The 25,223-nt window shown below is 42.9% G+C and overlaps 1 protein-coding gene across 2 annotated transcripts in view; it reads right to left on the minus strand.

Moving 5' to 3' along the window:
- Positions 1-25,223, minus strand: part of BLNK (B cell linker) — an 80,227-nt gene that overhangs the window by 39,315 nt on the left and 15,689 nt on the right. For both annotated transcript variants that reach the window (XM_025274346.2, XM_025274349.2), the window contains exons 2-4: positions 17,790-17,855; positions 13,779-13,828; positions 1,365-1,405 (exon numbers count right to left, since the gene is read on the minus strand). In XM_025274346.2, coding sequence (XP_025130131.1) covers positions 1,365-1,405; positions 13,779-13,828; positions 17,790-17,855 — 157 coding nt within the window. The remainder of the gene's footprint in view (positions 1-1,364; positions 1,406-13,778; positions 13,829-17,789; positions 17,856-25,223) is intronic.

A 25,223-nucleotide genomic window follows, 5' to 3' on the forward strand; every position in this document is an offset into this window, starting at 1 on the left:
CAGGCTGATTTTATTTTATGTTATGTTTTCTGAGTCCCCAATGTGTGTTCTTTTCATCCAGCGAGCGAGCTCAGTTTTCTTGGCTGCCTGGTGAATTGGTCCAGCTTCTTAAACTTTGCTTCAGATGTGACTTGGTGGTGCTGCCAGCAGGGGGCGCAGCTGCAGCGCTTCTGAGGGATCACTGCCTCCCTCAGAAGTTCCTCCTACTGGGTGACCCTCAGAGAGGCCACCTCCTCCCTTCTTTTTAAAAATCTTTTCTCTGCAGTTGAAAAGGGAGGAACTCCGGTCTCCTAATACTCTGAATAAAATCCAGGTGGGTGTAAACAGTGTGGAGCTGGGCTCAGGCTGAGTTCTGGGCACTGGACGGGAGTTCGGGGTTCTCATTCTACTAGGCCGCTGAGAAATTGAGACTGTCGGCGTCATTTTCATGTTCTTGGCCTCAGTTTCCACAGGGGATATGTGGTTGTATGGAGGCCCTCTGGGATCCCTTCCAGATATGAAGCTCACAGACTAGAGAAGACTAACTTTCTGCGGGAATATGATATATGAGGAATTATCATTGTGCCCAGGAGTTTTTAGGATGTCTTGTCTCTTGAAGACTCAGCCCCAAAGAGCTCTGTGGGCTGCAGAGCCGTCTTGAAGGGGTTCACAGTTAATTCAGACACACCACTCCAATGTCGTCAAGGTCAGGGAGGGCCCTCTCAACCTGAAGCCCTCCGAGTCTGTTCACATCCTCTTGGTCGTAGCAAGCCTCTTGGGTTTGAAAAACCTGATTCTGAGATCTGGGTTTGACTTTTGGAACCGCAAGTACTTACCCTCTCCATGCCTTGGTTTCTCCACCTATAAAATGGGCAGGACTGATGTCCAAACTGTTTAACCACTAATACGGCTCAGGTACTGACCATGACCTTGAGGAGGGTCCCAGAGGCTCCCTGATGTGCCAGGCATTCATGCTTCAGTTGTTGGTTTGATTAGGGCTCCTGGCAGGGACCAAGCAGTGATGGGGCACTGGGGAATTCAGGGCAAAAGCATTTGCCAACTGATTGGGAAATATTCAAACACTTAAACATCTTTTTTTGGTTCTGAATACCAGTAGAAAATGGGGATAAGAATGCCGACTCATAGGGCTGTGGTGAGGATTACATGAAGTGGTAGGTGTAAAGCTCCTAGCCCGGCACAATGTGGTGCTGGCCCAAGTCAGCCTAGTGCTGTCTCGCCTATTGGTGGCCCTTCCAGCCAGCTATCTCCCCTCTGTGATGGGCAGCTGACCACCAGCATTTCATTTCAGAAACAAGTCTTTATAAAGACCTCCCAGGGGCCATGGTGAAAATGGTACCCTTCTCGTCCCAGGAACAAATACTCACGAAGTCATCTGACCACTGCTCCTCTTCGTCGGCTGGGCTCTCTGAAATGGCATGTTGGAAGCAAAATGAACAATATAAATTTTTGCCGGCCAGCTCCACCCTGTCCACAAGCACCCTGCGCCTGCCTGCCCTGCCCTTGGGCCACATGCTCCCATCTGCTAGGCCTCAGACAGTTATTACAGTCATCTCACACTCATTCCTTTTGAATCCTTTTCTAAAAGACAGTCAATTTTTGAAGTATTAGTAAAAGTCCCACTAGGGCAGAGAAATGGTAAATCTGACCCTTAATGTCTTTGTCAAGAGACATTTTTGGACCTTGGAATAGCAATCCATACCGTCCTGCTTCCTCACTTTTTTTTTTAATCAATATGTGGATGGTGTAGTAGGAAGAGCCCTGGACAGGGAGTCAGAGAGACCTAAATTCTCATCCAGGCTCTAACTTCTCTGGACCTCCTCAATTTTTAGATCTATAATATAAAATTCAAGATCTCTAAAAGGGGATCACTTCTAAGATTCTCTCTGGCTCTAACACTGACCATTTTATTAAAAAAATTTTTTTCCCGATGTGTTACTACATGCTGGGCAATATTATCAGAGCTTCGTATTCACTTCACTTTCTCAAAAACCTTGTGAGGAAACTGAGGCCTAGAGAAGATAAATCATTTGCCCAAGATCATGTAGTAAATGGTAAAGTCAGGATTTGAGCCCTGCAGGTTGACTGGCTTCCAAGTGCATGCTCTGAACCTCGGCGCCATGCTGCTCTTGCTGTCCTTGGGCTCCAGGCTGCAGCCAGTGTCCTAGGCTCTACAGCAGGTGTAAAAATGGATGTGACAGGTCTTGAGTAGCTTATGATCTTGAAGAATGAAATAGGCCTGGATTATGACAGCCAAGGAGACTATTTGACCCCTTTTCCTCCAAAACACATTTAGAGTTTGAGAAGCTTAGCATCAATCCCATCACATAAACTGACCTTAGAGGCTAAATAAAATTCTCTCACTCAGACCCAAGTTCAGATGGTAGAGTGGCTTCAATGAGTGCACCATAGAGGATCACATCTTCCCTCCTACCCCACTGAGCAGTTGTGGCTAGAGGACTTGGTGGATGGTCCCTGAATCCCCCAGAACCTCAATAGAAACTTTTCCTGCCATTTCTGCCACAGGAGACCACTGACTCTAGCTCTAGGCCGTTCCACAGAGGCACAAGGAAAAAAATTAGAGATGAAGTGAAAGCAGGAAGGAGGTCTTGTATCAGAACGACCACATTTTAAGAAATGACAGCAACAGCAACTCTCTCTTGAGAAAAACATGATAGACACAAAGAAGGCGCTTCATTCTGCAAGTGGATCAAACTTTGACATTAACAGAAAATAATTCTTTGAAATTATTCTCTGGGCTGACTTATACCTAATGACAGTGTATTCTGATCACTAAGTTGCCAAGAATCCTTAGAAGAATAAATGAACGAGTCTTCTTCCCAATATGCCAATATTGGCCCAATGGGGAGTAAGTTTCTAATACCTTAAGTCTGAAGATAACTGAAGGTCAAAACATACAGCAGCAAGATGCTATTGTTTCAACTATTTAAAACAAAAACATTTATAAAATATTTTGTATAAGACACACTTCCTTGCCGTGGTCAGCCCTGGAGTCAGGATCCACTTGATCATCAGCTAGTGGAAAAAGCAGTTGTAGCTGTCATCTAACTAGTTTTCCTGTCTCTATGATCTTCAATTCATCCTTCCAACTGTTTCTAGTTATTTTCTTAAAATAGAAATTGGCTCATGCTGCCCCTTTCCTCAAAAATCATCATTGGCTCCCTACGGGATAAAGTCGAGCTTCTGTGGCAACACACTCACACACCTGTACCTGCTGTCCCTGCCTTGCTCACTTACAGTGATGCCGGAGAGCTTGCTCCTCCATCCTGGGCTTTTGATAGTTCTCCACGCTGCTCATGCTGCTCCCCCAGCCCATCTCCCTTCTTCCGTGGAAACCCCTGGCATCCCTCCTCCACAGGTCCTCTCCGGTCCCTCTGGGTTATGGGTTATGACCTCGTAGATGCTGCTGGCACCTTGTGACATGTGCTTCATCCTGCCCTAAGAGACACAATTTAGTGTCTCTCTGTACTGAAAAGCAAGACCTGTTTATCTTTGGGTCTGGATGCCATTTTGCATTTGTAATTCTGCACTAATACTGAAATAAAAGCATAAACCAGTAAATGAATTGAATGAGTGAAAATGAGGATAGTAATAAGAGATTCCATCTTTGACTATTTCCTGCATGCTGGGTGCTAGGGGAAGTATTATGAATGTATTTCTTTGTTTATTATCAAAACAGTCTCTGTCGTAGGTGCCTTATTATCTGTTTTATAGTCAAGGAAATTGAGGCTAAGAGAGGTTGCAAAACCTGTCTGAAGCACATGGCTAGTGAGTGTGGGGACTAGATTGGAGGCCAGGCTGTGTTGGCTTCTGCAGCTGAAATCTCATGTGAGTGGCCTGGCCCTCCACTGAGCATTCAGATAAAACCCAGGAGAAACATGAATAGCCCAATCCAGGCATTGTGGTGCATCGAGGCAGAAAACAGAGAAAAGCATCAGGAGGTGGAGGTTATTTGCGTGGTGCCCCACCTTCCCCAGCCACATCTGTCTTCTGGCACAGCATCACACTCATCAAGCCATTGCCCAGACCGAAAAGCATAGCAATCCAAAGTACTAGATCCAAGTAGTGGGTGGTTTTCCAGCATCTCAGGGAGACTCCCAATGTGTGCGGGTGGTAGTTTTAGACCCAAGTTCCCTGGGTTCAAATCCTGGCTCTGCTCTTTATTACTTGCTTGGCCGTGGACCAGTCCCTTAATTGTTTAAAGCTCAATTTCCTCATCTGTAAAACAAGAATAGTGCCTGCCTCATGTTTTTATGAGAATCAAGTAATATAATACATGTGAAATGTTTTGCAAAGCCTGACCATATTAAATGCTATGTTAATGTTACTCATTGTTGTCTTAATAAATCCTCAAAATGATACCAATTCAATTTCACCCTAATGGTAATCACACAGCATTGTTACCACAAAGAAATGGATCCAAGAACCCTCTAGTATGTAGTCAGTGAAATTTTCGGGAGGGTAAGTTCAAGCTGAATATGGGCCAGATGGTGTGGGGTTGCAGCCCCTCCTAGGGAGCTGAGATGTTGGTTGGGCCTCCTTGTCAGGGAAAGCCTTTTCTGTTGTGTTATGTAACTGGTTTGGGGTTTAGCCTCTATTTACTGTGTCATAATCCCAGGCTTCCCTGGTGGCTCAGATGTTAAAGAATCTGCCTGGAATGCAAGAGACCCAGGTTCAATCCCTGGGTCGGGAAGATCCTCTGAAGAAGGAAATGGCAACTCCTTCCAGTATTCTGGCCTGGAGAATTCCATGGACTATATAGTCCATGGGGTTGCAAAGAGTCAGACATGACTGAGCGACTTTCACTTCACTCACTCTCTCCACCAGTGGTAAAGAATCTGCCTGCCAATGCAAGAGGCGTCAGGAAGATTTCTCTGGAGAAGAAAATGGCAACTCATTCCAGTATTCTTGCAGAATTCCATGGACAGAGGAGCCTGGTGAGCTACAGTCCTTTGGGTCTCAAAGAGCTGGACACAACTGAGCATGCACACACACACACACGCATAATTCTCACAATAACCTGAGGGATAGACATACTTATCTCCAGATAAGGAATGTGAGGCTCAAGGAAGTTACAAAACTTTCCTAGGTTCAGTGATTAAGGGGCAAAGCCAGGATTCTGACCCAGGCCCCAAAACCCCAGAGGCTGAGATCTTCTCACTGAGCCCAGCCTCTACATGAAATAAAAGACCTAGAGTCTAGAGAAACTTTCTCGGATCAGACCAAGGACAGTCTGGGGTGGTATAAAATTTCCTGGTGTATGTCCAGCAGCCGATCATAATTCCAGGTGCTGGAGGAATTTGGAGAAATGTGCACTCATTGAGGGCCGAGAGGTTACCGAGGCCGTGTGCCCTAGGCAGGCTGGAACTAGGCCTTAAAAGAGAATGGTGATGAAGGAGGGTGTTCTCCTTCCACCCTCAAGATGGGGGCTTAGGTGTCAGTCCCACAGCTTAGCCGGTGGAAGGAAGGGGCATCCATAAGGCACAGCCATGCACAGAATGGATGAGCTGCACTGGAGAATCACAGGGAAATACGCTGACGGGTAAATAAAGCTCGGTTCTCTGCCAGGCAGGGGATGCTCCAGCCTCAGTGGGTACTGCAGTTTCCAGTGACAAGGTGGAGAGGGGGAGGCTGACAAGGATGGTGTCTGAGTAACCTTGACAACCCACTCCAGTATTCTTGCCTGGAAAGTCCCATGGGCAGAGGAGCCTCATGGGCTACAGTCCAAAAGGTCACAAAGAGTCAGACACGATTGATGACTAATACAAAGGTGTGATGAGACCGAGTCTGAACCAGACTGGGGGTTCTTGGGAATGGGGAGACATGGCTGGAAGGACAGTAAAGAACTCTGTGTTGAGAGCTTGAGGGAAAGGGTAAAGGAGAGGGTGTGGATGTAGTCTCTTGCTTGAGTGTCCTCGGGGGCACCAGAGATGCTGGGTGGACCTGGTGAGCTCCAAGTGATGGGCACTGAGATGCACTCCACAACTGTGTGTCCACACATGTCCTCCACTCTGGCCCTGATCTCACTCTAGAGGCTGTGCTCTGGGCCACTGGGCCCTGCACAGTTCTCCTCTTGCAGAGCGGGATGCAAGCAACCAGTGGGGAGACTTGCAGTACGACACAGGAAGAAGAGAGGAAGGAGGGTGGTCTAGCTGCGGTGGTGGGGACAGACACAGGGAAGGAACGGAAAGCGGAACTACCCAGGCTGCGGGGGAGGCAGTGAGCTGACAGTCCCTCTGGGTACACCCAGAGGAGAAAGGGATGTGACTTGGTGTGCGGAGCTGAGGCCAAAGCTAGCCTCTGCCAGACTGACTGGGAGTGGTAACTTGCATCTAAACCCTTAACATCTTAGAAATTCCCTTTATCTGTATGATCATTCTCCTTTCACAGGGCCCTGTGGGGGAAAGGGTCCTGGCTCAAGTATCAGCTCTCTGTATGACCTCGGGCATTCCCTGTGCCTCTGTGGTCTCCAGTGTCCCTAAGATGAGAAGTTTGGATTGGGGGATCTTTCAGGACTTTCTAGGTTTTAAAATACCTTTGAGTGCAAGTTTCATTCCTCTATTCTTAGTTGCATGAGTCAGAACTGATGTTGAATACAGCTCTTCCCATGTTCAGCTTTGTTGGTACCAGTTAGAAGTAACCAGGGAGACAAAAGATCAAATGAATGCTAGCTTTACTAGGGACACCAGGACACGTGAAAAAGCAAGCTATATTTCATTCTCAAAAGCAAGTATGTTTCAGGCAAAGGGTTGTTATGCATGCTTTGTGCTTCTGTGGTGGGCATTTACTCAGTGATCGCTTTCTAAGTATCTTCCTTTGCCCTGAGGTCTCCCCACATTATCATTGCTCTGATCTCCTCCCTGCATGACATCACTGGGGGAGGAGAAGGTGGCCCTCTAGGGACATGACAACAGCCCCTGGGTATCAGGGCCCTAGGGTACAGGGAGAGAGGCCTGTTCAGTTCTGGCCTCTCAGGGGTTTGCAGAGTGACCAGAGGAACTTTTGCAGTGACCCCAGAAGACTCCGGGTGCACCACAACTGATCTCCCCTTCCCACCCTCCCTCTCTAGCCAGACCTCAGACTCAGAGATACAGGAAGCTGTTAAACTCTGAAAGTTCAAGAAGCAGGTGGCTTCTTGAACTTAATATAAGAAGCTCTGGGGCTTTCAGGATAATAAATAAGAAATATCCTGGAAAAGTGTAACCATCCTAAATTGGGTCAAAGGGAGGAACAATGGAATGGAAGCCTGGGGTGGGCCTTTTTTAGTGGACAGGTTACTGAATGTTCCTGAGACACATTTCCCTCATTTGTGAAACCAAGATAGCCATTTCTATTTAATGCAGTAATGAGAGATTAGGGTGCTAGTGGTAAAGAACCCACCTGCCAATGCAGGAGACATAAGAGTTTGATCCCTGGGTCAGGAAGATCCTCTGGAGGAGGAAATGGCCACCCACTCCAGTATTCATCTCTGGAGAATACCATGGACAGAAGAGCCTGGCAGGCTACAATCCAGAGGGTCACAAAGAATCAGACACGACTGAAGTAACTTAGCACAAGCACAATGAGAGATTAAATGAGCAAAGCTATGGTTTTTTCAGTAGTTATGTATGGATGTGAGAGCTGGACCATAAAGAAAGCTGTTCAGTTCAGTTCAGTCGCTCAGTCGTGTCTGACTCTTTGCGACCCCATGAACCGCAGCACACCAGGCCTCCCTGTCCATCACCAACTCCTGGAGTCCACCCAAATCCATGTCCATCGAGTTGATGATGCCATCCAACCATCTCATCCTCTGTCGTCCCCTTCTCCTCCTGCCCTCAATCTTTCCCAGCATCAGGGTCTTTTCAAATGAGTCAGTTCTTTGCATCAGGTGGCCAAAGTATTGGAGTTTCAGCTTCAACATCAGTCCTTCCAATGAACACCCAGGACTGACCTCCCTTAGGATGGACTGGTTGGATCTCCTTGCAGTCCAAGGGACTCTCAAGAGTCTTCTCCAACACCACAGTTCAAAAGCATCAATTCTTTGGTGCTCAGCTTTCTTTATAGTCCAACTCTCACATCCATACATGACCACTGGAAGGAAAGCTGAGTGGTGAAGAATTGATACTTTTGAACTGTGGTGTTGGAAAAGACTCTTGAGACTCTCTTGGACTGCAAGAAGATCCAACCAGTCAATCCTAAAAGAAATCAGTCCTGAATGTTTATTGGAAGGACTGATGCTGAAGTTGAAACTCCAATACTTTGGCCACCTGATGCGAAGAGCTGACTAATTAAAAGAGACCTTGATCCTGGGAAAGATTGAAAGCAGGAGGAGAAGGGGATGACAGAAGACGAGATAGTTGGACAACATCACTAACTCGATGGACATGAGTTTGAGCAAGCTCCAGGAGTTGGTGATGGACAAGAAAGTCTGGAGTGCTGCAGTCCATGGGGTCGCAAAGAGTTGGACGTGACTGAGTGAATGAACTGAACTGAACTGAACCGAATGTCTATAAAGAGCTTAGCACAACGTCCAGGTCAGAGTAAACACCCAGTATGTTCTGAATAGCTTCCCTTCCCCCAGCAATGCCAGCTGCACGGGAACAATACAGCTTGCTTGGTGGACCGTGATGTTCCTGCAAACAATGTTCTTTCTTCAGAGCCCAAGTAGATTGTGGGGTCTGGAGTGAAAGCAGCAGGCTGCACACTGGCCTGACCTGCTTGCATCTGTAGGAGGTCCAGGCCTCCACTGTTTGTAAGATTCAAGCTTTGTCCTTCCGCCTTCTAATAAGAGGGACTGATGACACTTCTGCTGACCTCTACGGAGCTCTGGCCATTTCTATCCTCTGCTTTCTGAAGGTCAGCATCACCAAGGTCAACACACTCTCCACCTTGGCTTAATGGGTTTGGGAAGCCATTAGCTTCCTGGACTGGACAGAGGACATAAATCTATCATCCAGAGGAAACAGGTGGGGCTGCTTCAGAAGTCTTGGGTGGACCAAATCTGCATATGCCTCTAGGAAGCACTTGACTGGCTTTCTGGACTCAGGAGGTCTGGCGGGCTAGTATCTCCAAACACTGGGGCCTCCAATGTCCTTGAAGACTCTATGGGTTCAGGGGAAACTGTCAGGGCTGGTTTCTGAGGCCCCAGCTTGCAGCTGCACAAGGACCAAGGCTCTGGAAAAATAGCCCAAAATGCTCCTGGGACTTGAGTTGGGGGGGGGGGGGCAAGAAGTGGCAAGGGGGGTACCAACTGCAGGTGATGATGGTAGTCTTGCCAAAAGGACCTTTTCCACGGATTGAGTGTAAAAGCAGGGAGACTAAGCAAGACTATATTGCTCTGTTGAAACAATAGGATAAATTTTGGAGATTCTAGAATTTCAATAGATTTGTCTTTCAGTTTAGGAGAATCAATAAAGACGGAGTTGGTGATTTATAGCAGGCCTTCTCAAATTTAATATACATTCAAACTCTCTGGAGTTCTTGTTAAAACACAAATTCTGATCCAGCAGTTCTAGGGTTGAGCAGAGATTCTGGATTTCTAACAAGCTCCTGGGTGATGCTGATGCTGTCAGGCTAGGAATTACGTTTTTGGGGCTTCCCTGGTGGCTCAGACGGTAAAGAATCTGCCTGCAGTGGCAGTGACCTGGGTTCGATCCTGGGTCGGGAAGATCCCTTGGAGAAGAAACTGGCAACCCACTTCAGTATTGTTGCCTGGAGAAACCCACAGACAGAGGAGCCTGGTGGGCTACAGTCCATAGGATCACACACAGTCGGATATGACTGAGCGACTAGCACACACACACATTCATACACATACACACACACACACACACACACACACACACAGCAAAGACTTAGAAGACCTGACCACACTTCAGTGTCATAAGAGAGATTAAGTACAAAGGTACTGATATCAAGACTATTTGGGGAGTTTCAGGGAAGACAGCAGGTGTCTGAGGTCAAGCAAGGGAACCTTTCTGAGCATCAGGGAGATTGAAAGTGGTGGAGTCCTAAAGTTAGGGAAGATTAGGAGAGACTGCTTCATCACTAGGCCCTGAGCTCCCAGGACTTGTTTCTGCCAGAGTGTTAGCTCTGGTGAGAACCTAACAGGTTTCCTGGTTCAGCCCTGCATGATTGAGAAACAAGAAAAGAGTTGTCCAAGGTTACACAGCCATTTAGTGGCTGAACCTTGAAGGATCTTGTTTGTGGGTCCTCTTGATGATGATGTAAAACCATGAAAATATTTAGGCAAAGGTATTTGAGAACAGTTTTCTGGTGGAGACTGAAAAGACCCCATGAAATTAATAATTCAGGAGACTACTTAGAGGCTTTTGTTCTAGGACAAGCAAGAGATGAGCAGAGTCTGAGCTATAACTTTGTAAATAGAAAGGAGCAAAAATATTTGAGAGATATTTAAAGAGAATAAATAAGATTTAGAGTTTGATTTTTTTTTTTTTTGGTAGAGGTTGAGTGAAGAGGAGGAATCAAGGATGATCCCCAGCATGTGTGGTTAGGCAAAAGGCTAAATAAATCGTGAATGCTCCCTGTCTTCTGCCCAAGTAAAAGGTAGAGGAAAAGAAGGGACCTGCCGAGGGGATGAGCAAGGAGACAATTGAGTGTGAGGACCATCAGGAGACATCCAGCCTAAAGTCAGAGAGATCGAATTGCCTGAGCTCCTCATGTTTGTGTTCAGCATCTCCAGTGCCACTGGGTCATCTACAAAGTAACAAATGTTCCTGCTAACTCTCCAGGTTTCAAATTGAGTGGCACCCTCTCAGAGAGACCTTCCCTGACTACTCAAGTTGTTCCCCTACCCTATACAGATTCCCTATCACTGCATCTGCCACCTTCCTTCACAGCAGTTACCACAATTGGATATTTGTGTTTACCAGTTTGCATTTTGATTTACTATCTGACTCTCCACTAGTCATTAGATTCTTTTAGGTCCAGGACTATATTTTGTTTCTCGTTATATATCTAGCACAGAGAGTATCAAACAGGACATTAGTGTAATATTTGTGGAGTTAATCAAAGAATGTGTGGTACAGCTGAAGCACCTGGAGATGTTTATTTTAGAAAGAAACCATTCAAATGACCTAACATCTTATTCTATTCCTTGAAGTTGCACAGAACAACTCTATTTCCACTTTTTAAAATTTTTAAAATCTTGCATTGTGTGGCTACCAGGACAGACTTAGGAAGTCACAGGAAATGGATCACATCTACATTGCTCCAGGGCTGTCTCTTCCTGATGGGCTCAAACAGGCTTGGGAGGTCATCACAGGAGGTTTCCAAGTGGAAAGGGAGCCCTGTGTGTGGTGTGTGGGAGTGGGGTAACTTTAAGCAATGGATTGGATGTTAGACTATATGACCTCTGGGCCCCCTTTTAAACCTGAGACCCCATGATTCCATATTTTTCAATCAAGCCTTTGGGCTTAACAGGTGCAATCTACTTTGATTTCTTTTCTTTTCTAGAACTTTGTGGGTGGGGGAAATGTATTTGTTTTTATCAATTTTTGATTAGGTAGATTTTAGACAAGACTGGGTATGTTCAAGGTGATATGGCTATAGACAAAATGGGTAGATTTTAAAGGTCAGAGTACTTAATTTTTTTTAGCTCCAAATTGCAAAAGAATCCCCGGCCAACTGTCTAGACTTGCTGACCAATTGGCATTGGGAGGTCAATAAATCCTCTCTCACCTAAAGAGTTCTAAAAAGTGGTCCCATGAGTAAGTGACCAGACTTGGTATGCTGGTCAGCATTTCCCAGTGTGATAAAATTTCATTAGTGCTCAAGGAAAACTCAACTATCTGATTTAATACTATCTTGATCAGTGGTAGAAAAAAATAAAGTAGTCATCATTCTTTAAGGTTGAGATTTAGTTTCAGTTGTCATACTGTAGAGGAAGAGTTATCATCAGTGTCTGTAGTCCTGTGGTTCTCAATGAGGGCTGGATAGACCTGTCCACATCCAGGACATCCTTATATTTTAGAAAGTAAATGAGATTTTAGACCTACCTGCCCAATGCATCTTTTCTAGACAAGGAAATTGTGATGGAAAATCTATTTAACTTCAGTTCAGTTCAGTTCAGTCGCTCAGTCATGTCCAACTCTTTGCAATCCCATGGACTGCAGCACACCAGGCTTCCCTGTCTATCACCAACTTCTGGAGCTTGCTCAAACTCATGTCCATCGAGTCGGTGATGCCATCCAACCATCTCATCCTCTGTCGTCCCCTTCTCCTCCTGCCTTCAATCTTTCCCAGCATCAGGGTCTTTTCAAATGAGTCAGTTCTTTGCATCAGGTGGCCAAAGAATTGGAGTTTCAGTTCAACATCAGTCCTTCCAATGAATATTCAGGATTGATTTCCTTTAGGATGGACTGGTTGGATCTCCTTGCAGTCCAAGGGACTCTCAAGAGTCTTCTCCAACACCACAATTCAAAAGCATCAATTCTTCGGTGCTCAGCTTTCTTTATAGCCCAACTCTCACATCCATACATGACTACTGGAAAAACCATAGCTTTGACTAGATGGACCTTTGTTGGCAAAGTAATATCTCTGCTTTTTAATATGCTGTCTAGGTTGGTCATAGCTTTTCTTCCAAGGAACATCTACAGTGATTGTGGAGCCCTAAAATATAAAGTCTCTCACTGTTTCCCCATCTATTTGCCATGAACTGATGGGACTGGATGCCTTGATCTTAGTTTTCCGAATGTTGAGTTTTAAACCAACTTTTTCACTCTCCTCTTTCAGTTTCATCAAGAGGCTCTTTAGTTCTTCGCTTTCTGCCATAAGAGTGGTGTTATCTGCATATCTGAGGTTATTGATATTTCTCCTGGAAATCTTGATTCCAGCTTGTGCTTCCTCCAGCCCAGTGTTTCTCATTATGTACTCTGCATATAAGTTAAATAAGCAGGGTGACAATATACAGCCTTGACGTACTCCTTTCCCGATTTAGAACCAGCCTGTTGTTCCATGTCCAGTTCTAACTGTTGCTTCTTGACCTGCAAACAGATTTCTCAGGAGGCAGGTCAGGTGGTCTGGTATTCCCATCTCTTGAAGAATTTTCCACAGTTTGTTGTGATCCACACAGTCAAAGGTTTTGGTGTACTTAGCTTTCTATTGTCATAAACCTACCAATCTCCAGGCTAACTCCTCTCCCCTGACAAAGTTAATCCTAGTTGGAATGGGGTTGCAGGGCTAAAACTTGGAGAAGATTGAGTAACTATGTGCCATCAGGAATTTATTCCATGTACACTGCGTTCCCCTGCCCCCACCCTGCCCCCAACCTCATGGACCCTCAAGTATCTGTTTTAACAATTCTCTATCTAGGAAGCCTTCCATTCCCTATTTCCACCACATTCTCCACCTCAAATTAGATTAGATACTGTTGCTATGTACTTCCATAGAACTTTGTGCTTCCCCATCACACTGAATTGTAATTACTTTTAAAATCATCTATCTTCCCTTCTAGACTATAAATTCTGTGAGTATGGAGACCATATCTGTCTTATTTTCATTGTATTTTTACCTAAGACTCTGTATATGCCTGTCACATGGAAGTTGCTTAATACATATTTGATAAATAGATGAGTGGATGGATGGATGGGTGGATGGATGGACAGATAGAAGGACCACTATATCTCCACTATAGTCAGATTACTCTTAAAATTAGAATGGGCTCCTTTGTTTTCAAATGAGTAGAACAGTGTTCCCTTTTCAAGAAGGAATTATGAACATTAGGTTAGTCAAGAGTCCAAGTAGTTTAGAAATACTCTTACCTGGGGCATAGTCCCTTCGAGGAACACTTGGAGGTGCCTTGACTTTCAGCCTGTAGATAACAAATTAGACAGATGGTCAGTGAGTAGGACAGCTGTTGTCAAGGCCCATAATAGAAGCAGGTTTAGAGATAATGGGTAGATGACTAACAGAATAATGGTTTCTTTTGAACTCTTCACACTGAAAAACTAAATGTACTGTAAATGTAGTGAAGCCATTAGCCAGCATTTCCTGCCTCTGCCCCTCCCCCCAGTGCACAGTGTGGCTGAGACTCGGCAAAGGTGAGGTCAGGAGGTGGAAGGGCCCTGAGAGGTCAGAATACTAGTAAGTCCAGAGATCAGAGATTCGAGGACAATAAATGTTGATTGGTTTGATAGGAAGGTAAGAGAAGATGAACTCTATCTTAATAAATAATTCAGTAAATGCTTTAAATAATAAGAAAAATTAGCTATAATCAGCTAAAATGCTGAACTGAAATGTTGTAGGTTGGGATGAGATTATTTTTTGTACTATTGAAAAAAATGCCAAATAAGTGAGCAGTGAGTGTCTCCAGGTTGAGGATTGTGATGTTTAGATAAAAGCTGAATTGTTTCAAGCACTCTCAAAACTACTATATTTATGCATATATAAAATGTTCTGAGTATTCACAAAGCTTTCCCTTTCATTAAAAGGAAAAAACTAAAATTACATTTCAAAACGTATCCCAGTTTTTAGACTTTTTACAACTTTTGACAGCGCTTTCCCTTCCATTATTTGAAATGTGTAAGGTTTGTAGTAAGTTATTATTTTTAATAATAGTTAGCATGTTATGTAAGAATGCTTTGCTTAGTGAAATTTAGACATATACAAATAAAACCTATATAAAGCCCAGTAGCCTTCATTTACTAAAACATCACATCTGTTTACATAAGCTGTGTATGAGCTAACCACTGGGGCTTCCTAGCTGGAATTAGTGGTAAAGAACTCGCCTACTAATGCAGGAGACACAAGAGACACAAGTTCGATCCCTGGGTTGAGAAGATCCCCTGGAGGAGGGTGTGAACCCACTCCAGTACTCTTGCCTGAAGAATCCCACGGACAGAGGAGCCTGGAGGGATACAGTCCACGGGGTCGCAAAGAGTCGGACACCATTGAAGTGACTTAGAGCATACACAAACACACACACACACACACAAACAAGGTAACCATTACATACAAAAATATTTCATTTTTGGGGAAAAAGGTGGTACAGAAAATCATGCTTGATTACAAAAAAAAAAAAAAAAAAGGCTGATAAACCAGAACTGTAATGTTGCAAAAATAAGATTAATTATATTTGCCTAGAAATTATTTTTTGTTTCCTAAAGACTCTTCTAGCTATTGTTTCATTCAATTCTCAGCAAGCCAATAGGGCATGCTGGGAAGACGTTGTTAGACCTAGGATGAGGTCCAGAGAGAGAGACTGTCTATGGTAGTGAAGGGAAGAAAAACAAAAACAAAACTGGATCTGGTGCTAGGTCTGTTCATGGAACAGTAAGATTTCAAAAAGCACAAACCAACCATTATATGTTATTGCTGTCTTTTCAAAAAAGGAAAAGAAAGTATATTTTAATACCCCCAAAAGTGTGAGGTCATCATCTCAGAATAAAGGAGCAATTCAAGAGAGGATCCTTGATCACTGAACATCCACCAGAGATAAGAGGTGTCGTTTGGGCCTCGTTGAGGAACCAGCAGCTGCACGCCAACCCTCAACTCTTTACGGGCCTTCTTTTCTCATTCACCCATGAACTGGTGACCGCTCTGTCATGCTCTCGTATTAGGAAACCAGTGTGCTCAACTGTGCTTCCTCCTTTGAAGGTGGCACCTGTGGCTTGGTTTTGAGCCAGAGCCTAAGTTTGGGGCACTTTGACCCAAAAGAGCCATTGACTTCACCAGGGTGATGACTGGGGCAGTCATATTTTCCAAACAGAGAAGAAAACACAGTTTGTCAAGTAGTAGGGGATAGTGGGCAGAATGAAATAGAAATTATCTGGGAAAATTTGAGCTCCATGGCTGCTGTAAATGGAATAAGGAGACATTTTATACAAAGAGTTCATATTATTGAAAGAATTGGTATATTGTAAAACAGGCAATTGTGAGATAATTAATCTAGAATTGCTAGTGATGGAAACAATGACTGGCAGGGTTCTCTATTTCAATGAGATTCTATATATATTAGAAATAAGAAATGAAAATAGTCACACACACATCTCCCAGTCATAGGAGAGACCATGAAGACAGGTTCTTCTCCTGTATGAGATGACCACTGTCCCTCAAGCAGAAGATCATTTTAACTATTTTGTGATGACCAGTTACACATATTGAAACTCATTTACATTGTATAGCCTAAAAACACCATGAAAAATGATTTATTACTCTTAAGTTTAGCAAAAGCCAAAAAAGAAAAAAAATACTCTGCTTTGAAGCCACAAGGAAATGAACTTTTATCCACTGTTAGTAGTACCTGAAATTCAGGAGACCTAAGTTGGGAAGTTCGATTCTTAAGTTGGGAAGATCCCCTAGAGAAGGAAATGGCAACCCACTTCAGTATTCTTGCTTGGAGAACCCCATGGACAGAGGCGCCTGGCAAGCTACAGTTCATGAGGTTGCAAGAGTCGGGCACGACTTAATGACTAAACCACCACCAACCAGTGGTACAAAATTTTGGGGCAGCAATTTGGTAATATCAACCAAAATCTCAAGGGCACAAATCCTATCCAGAAGCTAGAGATTTCACTTCAGGAATTTAATTTTCTGGTATACTCAAAAGTCTGCAGAGGATATTTATTGAAGTGTTATTTATGACAGGTAAACTTAAAAAAATGGCCATAAAACTTTCATAGATATTATCAAATTGTCTTCCAAAATGTACATTTAAACTCCTACTCCGACTTCAAAGAAATCCACCGGTATATAGCTGGTTAAATAAATGATAATATATTTATAGTAGACTATTAATTATCTGTTTAAAACATTTATGGTTATTTTTATGTGCTAACAAATAAAAATGCCCACTATATAGCATTAATTAAAACCAACAAACAAAGCAATTTGGTAGAATGTGTGTGTGGCATGATGCCACTCATGATGAAACTGTATGCATGTATGTAATGTATATTTAGGGACTACAACTATGCCAATGCGTGTATGTGTGTGTGTAAACATACACATACAGATATTTATACCAAACTCACTCATGCTGTGTCCATTTCTGGGGAGCAGGTTAGGGTGGGAGTAGGAGAAGGTGAGAGATTTTTACTTCATGCAATTCTGAACTCTTTGATTTTTTTCTCCTAGTGAATCTATATTACTTTCATAAAAACAAAAAAGCCTTAAACAAAAACTTAACAGAGTACCATTTCCCCTTTCCTCTTGAGTTAATTTCGAGTGGCAAATTCAGATATGCATAATGTACATTTCTATTCTCTGCAAAAACAAAAACAAAACCTTAGAGGTATGTGTCTGTGTGTGTGTATGTGTATGAAGATTTGGAATTCTAACTTTCCTTCTCCAAGTGTCGATTGAAAACACCATTTCAAGGTCATAATTGAAAAAGCAGAAATCAAAATATGGAAAACAGTTGTGGCATCCTAAAGAAATCAGGCTGTGTTCTTGCAATTTCTCTTTTGAATTTCTCCAAAACAGAAACACATCCTAGTGGCCCTTAGCTAAGTGGTCAAAGAAGCTGATTGTCCGGCTTCTATAAACGTCTCTTTTGATGTTTGCCAAGCACCTTGAATGACATAACTCAGCTGTCCAGGAGTGAGAGAGAAAAGCAAGGTGCCTGAGTACCAGCCACTCATTCACCATGTTTCCTGAATGCGGGTCTGACCACCATGACTCTAGCCATGAGTAAGAAAGTGTCACATGCTAGAGAGGTTGTCATTCCTCACCCGGGTAACAGGGAACTTCGTTTTCTTCCACTTACTGCAGGCTGGCATAAGATGTTATTTACATAAATAAGTGCTTACATAGTGCTATGGCATCTGACTTACTTTTTGATCTTGTTCATGATTCCGCCTTCATTGTTCTTGATATCATGGACCATCTTTTGAAGTTGCCTGTATGAAATGAAACATAAAATATTAATAACTAGGTTGATTTTTAAGTCTTCTATCCTTCTTGAGTACAAGAAAAAGGCCCCAAATAAATAAACCCCGAAAGAGCATGAATTATATTGTATTCAATTAAGCTAGCCATTTACTACCTAAGCAGAGAGAAGGTGTGACTGAGTCTATAAGGAGTGTGGTCATCAGGCCATGCATTGACCCACTGAAGCCTGGGTCAGCCTCAGGCTCTAGGAGAAATTCGACTCCCAGATATGTCTGTTCTGAGGAGTCAGAAGCTATCAGAAGCCTCACCATTTATCACTTACTGTCCTCAGACCATACAAAGACAGAGCTACATTGAAGAACACAGTATAGACAGAAATCAGGCTTAAGATTTTTTGTGAGCAGGTTAACTTTACTAGGCAGAATCTGGAAAAATTGTCACTTAAAAGTTGTACATACACAGAAGTCATAAAGAAACTGATGAATGAATCTGGTTGCATAAATATTTGAAACTTCTGCAGAGCAAAAAGTAATGTGCACGGTACTTAGCTTTCTAATGTTGTTAATATGAAAAGTTAATTACAAACTATCCAACAATCAATAATGCAGCTTTCTTCAATCTCCTGATTAAAGAAGGTTCTTATATAAAAAAAAAAAAGTAATGTGCACAAAATCAAAAGATAAATACATGTTGGAAGAAACATTTGCAGCACATATAAGAAGAAGAACTACATGTTTTGATTAAAAAAGCATCTTACAACTCAGTAAAAAAAATGTTTAACAATTCAATAGAAAAATGAGCAAAAGATGTGAACACAGAGCTAACAGAAAAAAAAAAATACAAGTGACCAGCAGATCAATAAAAAGTTATTTAATATCATTTATATTTAAAGAAATCTAAATGGGAACAATGAGGTAAAATATTCTGATTACCAGACTGGCAAAACTTAATAAGTATAATAATCCCCAGGGTTGGCAAGTATATAAGAATACAGATATTCTTGGGAATATAAATTAGTACAATCAATATCTGTCAAAATGAAAAACCACCTTGCCTCTTGACCTGGAAGTTCCACTGCTAGAAATTTACCTTGTGAACATAGTCACAAACTATACAAACATACATATCAGAATGTTTATTCCAGATAGGTATAATAGCTCTAATCCTTTCTGCCTCTCCCACCAAAACACCTGGAAACAACCTAAATGCCCATTGATTATTAAAAGGGAACTTCTTAAATACACACTGATAAAGCCATAAATGGAATACCACAGGCTATAAAAAAAAATACATCTCTATTGCTAATATGTAAAAAAAAAAATCTTGAGATATTATTAAGTTAAATGACAATGGAGGATGAGACGAAAGAAAAGAAAGAAGGAAAATTCAGAATATGCATGTATGTTTTTTGTAGGAAAAAAAGACATATATACATGTGTGCTGGTATGTGCATAGCTTTGTAAAAGGATATGCAAAAAATTGTTACATGGTTGTTTTCAAGGCCAATTGTAATTAGAAAAATTTATGAATTAGAAAAAAGTTCAGCATATAGGACCATGTTTTATTTTCTTCATAATGACCTTCTAATTTAAAATACATCTAAATAAAATTTCACATGGTTCTGCCTTGAAAGAGTAACATATATGAATTTACCTTTCAGGCAAAGCTTTCCTTTCTTCTGAGAAAACAATTTCATTGGGCATTTTAGTTAATGAAATACAAAGCTTCTATATGGGGCTTCCGAAGTGGCTCTAGTGGTACAGAATCTGCCTGCCAGTGCAGGAGATGCAAGAGGCACCAGTCCGATCCCTGGGTTGGGAGATCCCCTGGAGTAGGAAGTGACAACCACTCCGGTATTCTTGCTTGGAAAATACCATGAAAAGAGGAGCCTGACGGTCTACAGTCTACGGAGCAGCAAAGAACTGGACATGACTGAGCTCACAAAAAGCTTGTATATAGCCATTGTTCCAGGAGGAAATGGAGTTTTTCCATTAAAAAAATGAGGATTTCTCTCACTCTGGGAGCTAGGCTGTCTATTAGCTATTATGAAGAGTGATACACAGTTAAACTTAGCATAGGCGTACAAAACCCTGTTGACAGGAACTGGAATCTGGGAGAAATATTCTCTTGGGCTATGTATGGATTTACAATGTATATGCTGCAAAGCTTTTTGGTGTAGGGATGGAGCATTTGAGAAGATGAGAGAACAGCTTGTCAGAGGAACTCTGCCTGGCCTGACCTGTTGGCCTCCCCCACTAAGTGTTAATTTCAGGCTGAAATTAACCTAGTTTTTTCCAGTAGTCCGGTACAGATGTGAGAGTTGGACCACAAAGAAGATTGAGCACTGAAGAATCGATGCTTTTGAATTGTGCTGGAGAAGACTTTTGAGAGTCCCTTGGACCAGCAAGGAGACCAAACCACCCAATCCTAAAGGAAATCAACCCTGAATATTCATTGGAAGGACTGATGCTGAAGCTCAAATACTTTGGCCACCTGATGTGAACAACTGACTCATTGGAAAAGACCCTGATGCTGGGAAAGACTTAGCACAGGCAGAGAAGGAGGTGACAAAGGATGAGATGGTTAGATAACATCACCGATTCAATGGACGTGAATTTGAGCAAACTCTGGGAGCTAGTGAGGAGCAGAAAAGCCTGGTGTGCTGCACTCCATGGGATTGCAGTCAGACACGACTTAATGACTGAACAACAACTCTCCTGGGCTGATATTCTGCTGCAGCTACTTCCTGAGGGCCATCAGACATCATGGTGATGGGACATTTACTGCACAGTGGACATTCCTACTCTCAACTATCTTGGGAAAAGGGAGATTGTCAAACAAGAAATGGTAATGTAGATTGGGCATGTAGGGGAGCTCTTTTCTCTTCTAGGTCTAATGATTGTTAGGACCTATAGACCTGAAAAACATAGAGGGCTTTTCTATAGTGTGAAGCTGGAGGGGTGGGGAGGTATGTGGCCCTGAACCCGAGACTGGGTCTGGGCCTCTGCTCTGAGAAGAGCCATCTGCAGTGCCATCGGTAGCCCTTTTCAATGAGATAATTCCCTTTATTGTCCCCAAATCTTCAATGGTATCCTGTCAGGAGTTGTAGCCTGGCTTTGATTGGGCTATGGGGAAGGTGTGTTCCATTGGCACTGAGGGGTGGATCGCAGTGGGAGGACAAGCTGGAGGGTGGAGTAGAAAGATAAGAGAGACTTCTTGAGGCTACACCTTGGAGAATTATCTACATGACTGGGCAACCCAGTGAGGGGTTCAAGTTTGAATATGAGAAGGTCAGTGCCATTTCATCATTTGCATAACAAAGGAAATGAGACCATATCTTACATCACCAGTAAAGGAGGCTGGGTGTGTTGATTCCACATGTATGAGAGCTCAGCTAAGCACCAGGCTCAGCAGCAGAGAGAACAGGATGGATGAGAAAGAAGAGGACCACCTGGTCCATCAGAGACACACAGGGGCGTCCTTCCAGCTGGACTTTAAGTTGCCTCAGAACCATATAGCATTCTAGAATTTGTTCACATACATCCCGTGCAAACCCTTTTCTCCTTTTGCTGAGGAACTGTAGAGAATCTGTGAGATAGAGGAATGGGGAGGCGGGGAAGATAGGAGGTCTAGGAGTAGAGAGGAAGTGAGATTGAGAGACAGATTGAAATGGATTGATTAGGAAGAAACTGAATAATTTCAAGTGGGGAGCAGAGGGCACTCTAGTTGTAAGCCAGCTATAACCAAGTGGAATGTCTTTACCCCACTTCATGCCTAACTGGATTGAAGGGCAAAATGAACTGGAGTGAAGGATCCTATCAGAGGTTCCTGAAGAGTGGGACACAGGCAGAGTAATAGGGAGCCAGAGGCTGATTTGTGTAAGTGACTTTGCTGTAGGTGTAAATAGTCATATGTAAATTGTTGCAAAAAAGTTTGATGTAATTTTTTCAATTATTCAGCTAGGTAGTTGATGCTTCTTGGCATTTCATAATTACTTTTAATTATAGCGGTTCATGGGGTTACAAAAAGTCAGACACGACTGAGCGACTGAACTGATAGATTATTAAAATAATTATAATCTATAATTTTAGCAAATGGTTGAATTGTTTCACAAACTACATGTTTTGTGTTTAAATTTTTTTCCTCCCTCTGCATCTCATTCACTCAAACCCTGCCGTTCACAGACTGCTCAGTTTCAGCTGCAAACCTTGTTACATGGTACAAGTCGGCATCCCCCAGACCGAGAAGATGTGGTGATGCCCTCAGCTCACTTTATCCACTCTTCACACACCGTCTGATGCACAGCTTTTGCTGCCTTCTTTAGTATCTTCTGCTCCATTCTGGAGCACTTTTTGTCCTCTAGCACAACTTGGAGGATATGCAATAGCAAAGAAATGTGCAACTGGACTGTTTCAGGAGAAGATGCTCTTGAGTTGAACGACAGTTGTTTCACTGTGATAAGCTGTGTGGGGGTGAAAATAGGTAAGGCATAAAGTAGCTGCACTTTGATTATCCCTTTCAGAGATATCCTTGCAAGGCTAGGAGAAGGATAATGGGATCTCAGTGTTCTCATCTTTTAAAGTTGTGAAGAGATAGCCATGCTTATGTTAACAAAATACAATGAAGGACAAAGCTTATCTACACGTATCTACATTTTAAAACAGCATTAATATGTTATTTTTAAGCAGTATGACATTTTCACACTCAAACTAGTGAGCAGGTCATATAAATAATTATTATTCCTTATATAAACCAAGTTGAATATTATATTCTCTCCTTTCCTGTTGTTTTAAATTTTTTTTCAAGCTTTTGGGTTAATATCAATAAACTTAGCTATTTACCAACACACTGGAGTAATGTGGCCCTGACTGAACCAGGATCTCATTTAGATCCCATGATGTCTTGAGAGAGGAAAGATCATTGTTTGAAAGTTACGAGCAGTTTTTTGTCTTCAAAGAAGAGTTTAGAGGCTTTAGAATCTGGCAGACCAGTGGTTCTCACAATAAACTGCACCAAAATCACCCAGAGGTCCTTGGAAACCCAGAGTTTCCCTCCAACCCCTGGGGTTTCTGATTGGGCAGGTCTGCGGTGGGGCTGGAGAATTTGCATTTCCTACAAGTCCCCAGGTGGTGCTGGCTCCACCCGTCGGGAGACCACCCTTTGAGCACAACTGTGATAGTTGTTGCTGTGCTGATCATACCCTTTTCCACTGCAAAGCTTTCAGTTGTGCCAAATAAAGCAAATACCTGCTTGCAGAAAATTAAAGTACTCATTAACCCAAGTGCAGAGTTTCAGGCAGAGAAACTGAGTGGTCACTTGGGTAACCCAATCTGGACACATGATTTACTAGATGGTCACTTCTTTACGGGACTTGATTTTTCTCTGTGTGAATTTAGACTACCTGATGCCTGTGTATTTTTGTTTATTTTATAGTCATATGCTTTTTTCTTGAACCATAGTTTGCAGCAGCTGCAGAGTTGGAGATAAAGGGCCTATGTGCCCCTCACGCTGTGCAATAATCCAAAAGCTAGCAGATCTGCTCCCAGCAGAGAACCTGGCTGAGATGTTGCCATTCCTAATACGGTGCTCTAACATGGAAGAACATAGAATGTGGTGCTGTTAGGACCAAGACACGGCCATAGCCCCATATGTGGGGGATGGGCAGCCTCGCTGTCGCTCATCCTGCAAAGACTCCAGTCTAGAAACTGCAAGTGAGGGAAATGAGGATGTGGTAGACAGGTCTTGGGCTCTGGTATCAGGATGTCTCCTGTCTTCTTGGGGCCTCCTGGTTGCTGGTCCCTCGACTACAGGTTGAGTTGACTCCTAGAAGCACTCATTCTCACCATGCAGAGGCAAACTGGCATTTGAAGTGTTCTCTGGCTGGGAGCAAAGCAGAGAGAGCCTGAGGTAGGGTCCAGAACACTGAGTGAAGCCTTGACTAGTAACAAAAATAAACCATTCTTTGTGATGTACTTCCCTTTTCTTATTCCTCAAACTTCAGTGAAGTTTTATTACACATTCATAACTCTCTTAGGACTGTGAGGAAATAAGGGATGGGTCTGTGGCCAGAGGTGGAAGGAGCCCAAGAAATCCAGATGGAACCTAGAGGAAGCCATCTGCACCAGGATGGCTCCTAGGAGAGTGGTGAATGGATCTGGAGATAGGCGAGAGCCAGGGGGAAGATGTGGGAGGTACAAGCAGCCTGGGACTCCCAGAATCCCAGGGGCAGGGAGTCTGTAAAAGAGGGATAGGACTGGTGTAATTTGAATGGCAAAAGATAACCATTTTTCTTTTCTTTTTGGACTCAGAGGCAAATAGTGGCTGGTTGCATACGTTGCATAGTTTTTAATTTCTGATGATTTCTGATTAAAAATGTGATATATGCTAAGTCAAAGAATTCAGTTTGAGAGGACTACATAAGGTATGATTCCACCTGGAATTTGGAAAAGACAAAACCATAGAGACAGTAAAAAGATTAGTGCTTGTCAGGAGTTCAGGAAGAGGGAAGGAAGGATAAGTAGGCGGAACAGAGGATTTTTAGGACAGTGAAACCATTTTGTATGCTACTATAATGGCAGCTGTAAGCAATAGATGGTCATTGTAGAATGAGCTTGGATAGATATTCTCCAGACCGGAAGGTACTCCAGAATTGGTTTTTATTATTGCTGTTGTTGGCGGTTCTGGGGTGTTTTTTCATTTGTTTTGTTTTTTGGTAGTGGCAGGGATGGTTGACTGAAAATGCTCCCTAGCATGGCTGATTGGCATGGAAGGAGGGACTGGTGGGATACAGAACTCTACTAGAAGCAGGATGGGCATGAAGTTCACTGGAAAGGCAGTTGCATATGGCCAGACCATCAAAGAGTACTCCAAGTAAAGTCATATTTCATTAATACCTTTCTAATAATTTTTATTAAATATAGATGATTTGAAAGATGGTATCATCTGCAAGAAGTGCTTTCTTTAAAGTTTTGTAGAAAAAAACCAGAAAATATCTTGTTTTTAGCTCAGTGCACTCACAGAGAACCATGAGAAAGCAAACTTTATGGTGTTTTTTTCACTGTTTTTCGAGAAAAGGTGGACTGCAAAGCAATGTTTATCTGAGAAAATCCCTATTTAATCTGGATTTAGGAATGGATTAAAGAAGGTTTCATATTCAGGCAACTCTTCACAAACAAAAAGAACAAAGCAAATCCTTGCTCCTTCTTCATCCCCACATCCTAACCTCGAGCCCAAATCTGGAGCTTCATCCTTTCAGTATGCACAGGGCTGGTCCTTCTCCTGCAACCAAGATCCAAGCCTACAGCTTCCCCTTCACACCAGGAAAAAGCTGCCTCTGGCACTGTGCCTCTCCAGTCCATGCTCTGAAGGCTTGTCAG

Source organism: Bubalus bubalis, chromosome 23, assembly GCF_019923935.1.
Source record: "Bubalus bubalis isolate 160015118507 breed Murrah chromosome 23, NDDB_SH_1, whole genome shotgun sequence".
Lineage (NCBI taxonomy): Eukaryota > Metazoa > Chordata > Mammalia > Artiodactyla > Bovidae > Bubalus > Bubalus bubalis.